The sequence below is a fragment of the Acomys russatus genome, chromosome 7 (assembly GCF_903995435.1).
Source record: "Acomys russatus chromosome 7, mAcoRus1.1, whole genome shotgun sequence".
In the NCBI taxonomy this organism is placed as follows: Eukaryota; Metazoa; Chordata; class Mammalia; order Rodentia; family Muridae; genus Acomys; species Acomys russatus.
Genome location: NC_067143.1, coordinates 2,331,335 through 2,336,931, shown reverse-complemented (window position 1 = coordinate 2,336,931; position 5,597 = coordinate 2,331,335). Strand labels below are relative to the sequence as shown.

Sequence of the window (5,597 nt, the reverse complement as noted above, 5' to 3'; positions counted from 1 at the left end):
TGAACATGTCTTGCTTTTTCTCATAGGATGTACCTGCTGCACAGCCAGTGAATATTTACATAATGCTATACACTTTCTTCAAACTAGGGGTGATACCTTTTATACACTCTCTTATCTGATAGTGCAGCCATTTAGATTCCCATAGAAAAAATAAGGAAGCATTGTGCATAAGTAAATTATGGATAGATGATGTAATATGTAATAAAGTTCATGCACCCCATACCTCATTGTCCTTGCCAGAATCCTACAACAACAAAAGCTGACAGCATGCGCACAAGTGACATAGTGATTGGTGTGATCTTCTTGTCGCAGACTGTGGTTGGAGTCCTGGGCAACTCCTTCTTAGTCTACCATTATCTTTTGCTTTATTTCATGGGATGCAGCCTGAGATTCACAGACTGGATTCTGCAGCACTTGATTGTAGCCAACTTCTTAACTCTGCTGTGTAAAGGAGTTCCCAACACAGTGTCAGCTTTTGAGGTTAAAGACTTCCTCAATGATTTTGGGTGCAAACTGATCTTCTACCTTCACAGAGTAGGGAGGGGTGTGTCCATCAGCAGCACCTGCTATTTGAGTGTCTTCCAGGCCATAACCATCAGCCCAAAGAGCTCCAGATGGACACAGCTCAAAGTCAGATCTCGCAGTTACATTTCCTCTGCTGTGTACATGAGCTGGATCCTGTCCTTCATAGTAAACATTGATTTTCCTATGTATATGACTGCAATATGGAACCATAAGAACATGACAAATATAAGAGTGTATCAATACTGTTCTTCTGTTACTCATGACATGGCCCTTGACATTTTCTATGCAGTATTACACTCTACTCCTGATGTGATGTTCATGTTGATGATGGTTTGGTCCAGTGGCTACATGGTTTGCATCCTCTACAGGCACAAGAAGAGAATGAAGCGCATTCATAAGAGCAACTTCTCTTTCAGGTCCTCCCCTGAGTTCAGAGCCACAAAGACTATTCTGCTCTTGGTGAGCACCTTTGTCTTTTTTTACACAATTTCTTGCCTCTTACAAATAAATATGTCTGTTACACGTGATCCAGATTCTTTCATGGTGCACATGGCTTCAGTGTTCTCTGCATGTTTTCCAACTGTGAGTCCTTTTCTGGTGATCAGCCATTAACTTTGTGAGTCTCTTCTTGGTTTTGCCTGTGCACAGAAACAGTACATTCTCACCGTAGCATTGACATTGAGATAATGAAGTTTTGAATAGTATACACTTTTTGTTAAATCATATATGTGTGTGTACATATATTCTTAATCGTGTCATTAAAGCAGACAGTATGCATTCATAAACAAATATGTCCACATACAATTTGTTAATATATTGTAAAGTGGATATTTGCATATCCTACATTTATCATGTAAAGAATATTAATGTTTATATAATTGCTTTAGTTTGTCATAGCTTGTTAAGCACTGGTTTGATTCACAGTATGGGTTGATATATATCTGGGCTTTTTCTACAGCAACAGGTAAAATTAATTGGACAGATTTTAACCAGTTCTTTTCACAAAAGAACAAATCTAAATAAGGGTAGACAAATAGCATTTCATTGCCTTTATGTTCTGGACAAAAAAATATTCAGAAATATTGTAGAGTTTTACTAATAAAGAATATCTCCATGTCAATATAGTAATAGCTGTACCAGGGAAAGTTACAGAACATAATGTTTTGCTCACATGGACATCATGGACATTTGTACAATACTATTCATGTTGACTTCGGTAAACACTTGTTATTTGGGAGCCACCTTGTTCGAAAGTTACCAGGGTATAATTGAAAAATGAAATTTTAATCTGACACAATAATTGGTGATAATTTGCCATTTTTCATTATGTGTTTATATATATATATATATATATATATATATATATATAGAGAGAGAGAGAGAGAGAGAGAGAGAGAGAGAGAGACAGAGAGACAGAGACAGAGACAGAGACAGAGAGACAGAGAGAGAGACAGAGAGACAGAGAAATGACTTCTTTCATAAAATCATGTGACATACTATGCTTAATAGTTCTATGTCTTCAACCCAGCTACAATGATTTGTAAAAGAATTTCAGTTGAGCAAATGTCACCACCAGATTGTCTTATGAACTGCCTGTCAGGAATTTTCTTGATAGATATTTGATGTGCGAAGGCCTTGCACAAAGTGAATGATGTAATCCTTTAGAAGGAAGTCTTAGGGTGTATTAGAAATTAGGCTGAGCATGCAAGGACAAGGATGCCTGTAGGCAGCTCTCGTTCTTGGCTTCTGCTTCATTACTTGCCTTAAGGTTCTGATTTTCAGTTCCTGTCATTCTTTCTCTCAGTGCTATACTCTGGTTTGGAACTGTAAGATAAATGTAAATCCTTCCCTCCTCGAATTGTTTTTTGTCATGGTCTTTTATCATAGGAACAGGAACTCTAAAACCCATATTGCTAAGACCATTTTTTGAGATGAGAACTTTTAAGATATGCCTTAACAACTTCCACAATAAACACTTCTATACTTTAGATCCAAGGAGGAACTTACACATCTCTGGAAGTGTAAATGTCAGAGAACCTGAAGCCCCTGAGTCCAGCTAGACTGGAGGGTCAGCCAGGACCAGAGATAGCCCTGTGACTTCACCTGCCATGTCATGGGCATAGAGCTTCACTTATATCTAACTGCTTTCTACAATGATTAATTTTTCACTTGAGACATCTTTCCAGACCTAGAATTCCTTTATCTTGTAATTGAAAATTTGTACAGGTTGACAAGCATTCCTTCTCTATCTCTCTCATTCTTTATTCCTGGGTTTTCCAGTTGCCTGCTGTGGTTCTCTGAATGAATCTTTCCTAGATTCTGGTCATAAGCATAAACGTGTTACTGCATTTGGTTCATCTTAGTTCACATAGTGACCACCAGATAAGATAAAGCCACTTGCAAATGATGGTCTAGGATTCAAACTGACACATTAGCCCTCATCATTACCACGTATGTTTTTCTTAATAATGGATAGTAATGTCTTTACTTATCTAGAGGATGGATACACAGCAATCTTAGGTTAATATAAGGAGAGGATGAGTCTGTCAAGTCCATCTTCATTGTATTGTTGTTTTGTTCTGTTTTTCCTATGGATATGTGTGCTCTCCAAAATACCATGCTATTCTGTATAGGTATACGCATGTGACAGAGAACTGAAATGTCGCCCTGTCATGAAAAGTTAGCCAATATATTTAGGAAGTGGGGCTCCTACCGGAGAAATGCTTTCGATTACCAATTTGGTCTTAAAAAGGATATTCTGTTGGTCAATGTAAGGACCCGAAGTTCAACTGCAAGACAAATATGAAATCTACATGCATTTCAAGCCAAAAGCTATTGAAAGATCAGAAGAGATGTCATGTTTCTCCAGGCAATTAGCTTATATCCATAGATGTGAGGGTCTCTCATGTAGTTGCTGTGGGCAGAGCACAGCCTGGGATGGTGCAGAGAGACATGGGACACAATGCAGGTGGCAAATTATGCACCAGGTTAAGTTAACTCCCAAAACACCAAAGCTACATTTCCTGTGTTTGTAAGGCAAAACCACCCATTCCATGTAGAGGAAGGGGCAGGGTGAAAATAGCTGTAGCAAATGTAGAAACTCAAGCTGAAAACTTTAAACACATACATGTCTAGGGTCTTCTTGAACACTAAAGGTAAAGAGGAGTTTACAGAATGTTGATTTAAAAGGTAATGCCTTTTCTGATGCTCTGGGCAGCTAGGCAATCTCCATTGATGTGAGTTGCTTGCATGGTACATATGGTGCATATTTGGACATGCTACAGTCTTGTTTTGATTTCAACATGAAAATGATTGTATGTTCAATGGTAATGTTAATATGATACATTCTTTTTGTGAGGGGTCAAAATGAAACAAACCAGGGTAAAGTGAAGTCTGATAAATTAAATCTGTCTATAATTTAAATCACTTCTAACTACAGAACCTATATTGCTATTTAATCTGATGACATGGGAATTTTTCTGAGACTGGCTGAGACATGAATAAATACATCTCATTGGCTGTAGCATTCCCATAACTTATTTTTACATGCCATCCTTTCATATGACACGAATGAAGATTTACCTATGTCTTTCTTCTTCTCAAACCAAGAGAAGACAATGATCACTAATCGAACTGTACGTCCTGCATATCTCATATTTTTATAATTTTAGGACTATATAATACGTGTTATAAATTATGTATTTTCAGAACAAAAAAAAACTGGACACAGCTGATTGGACACAAATACAAGATATCCCAACATCTTGCATGTTCTGTGTTCAACTATTTCAGTTGCTGTTCCCTCAATGTCTGCTTCAAAGACAGCTTCAAAGAAGGCTGCTGATCCTAACTGGCCCAGCCCTCCAGGCTGTTCCAAACTGGACTTCTAATAATCTAAAATTCTTAACATTTAAAGAGTGGATTATAAATGTTATTTCTGTCTTGTTTTGCCACTTTCCTGATTTCCTTTAGGCTCCCAAAAGCTAACTTATGCCCCACAATTAGCAGTAAGAAACCTTAAAAACAGCAATATACCTTTCCCCTTAAGGTGGGTTGGGTAGGTTTTTCGTTAGTCTCATGGGTTATGCAACTTTGTTGTAATTTACAAGAATTGGATACAAGTTATTTCTGGTCTTATTAAGAAAGAAAACAATGTATAGAAACTTAGACATTAGGATTTCTTTTCTCTATCTTTCTTTCTAAGGGGAAAGGGGTTGAACGTAAAGTAGAAGAAATATTTAGAAATGATAGGACAAATGGTAGATTATTGAATCTATTCCTCAGTTTAGAGCATTCCTTGTTATACTCAAATAAGGTTGTTTTAATTCATTAGAATTGAAATATTTATATTCTTACAGAATAAATTTACTTGGATACATTGGTTTATTATTCAAATTTAAGTTTCTCTTTAATACACACACACATACACACACACACACACACACATATATACAGGCACATGTAAATGTGTGTATATATTATATATGTTTGTGTACATATATGTATGAATCTGTGTGTTTGGGGGTGTGTGTGTGGGTGTTTTCTCTGGTATGAATTATTCTACCCATACAACTCATTTATAAATTCAGGACTTACTTCCAGTACTTTCAAAGCTGCTATTAACTTATTACAATACTTTAAAAATACAAGCTAATGATTAGTTCTTCATGATTATGTCAGTCACAAGTCTAAAGTGTCACAAAGTTCATGCTAGGTTTAATAGATAGATAGATAGATAGATAGATAGATAGATAGATAGATCGGTAGATAGATAGATAGATAGACAGACACATAGATGATAGAATAAATGAGTATTCAACAACCTCAGAGACAAGCAAAATATGGAGTTTAAACTCTTTTTGTTACTTAAGTCCTTTTTGACTACACATGTCAGCCCCTGGCAGCACCTTCAACCACTCCAAAGAAGATTTGATCATCATAGGACCTCTATAAGGACATGGCTTCAAATGTTACAAGAGCACAGAGCAAAAAAATATATGCCTTCGCTCTACTACAGAAAGAATTCTGTGTAAGATGGGCAAACGTGGATGCAGGTCAAATCAACTGCCATC

The 5,597-nt window shown here is 36.7% G+C and overlaps 1 protein-coding gene across 1 annotated transcript; it reads left to right on the top strand.

The window, feature by feature from the left end:
- The first annotated feature begins 267 nt into the window (after window positions 1–267).
- LOC127192364 (vomeronasal type-1 receptor 4-like) lies at window positions 268–1,137 on the top strand. The gene has a single exon (XM_051149655.1). The coding sequence runs from the start codon at window positions 268–270 to the stop codon at window positions 1,135–1,137; it is 870 nt and encodes a 289-aa protein (XP_051005612.1).
- Window positions 1,138–5,597: the final 4,460 nt, after the last annotated feature.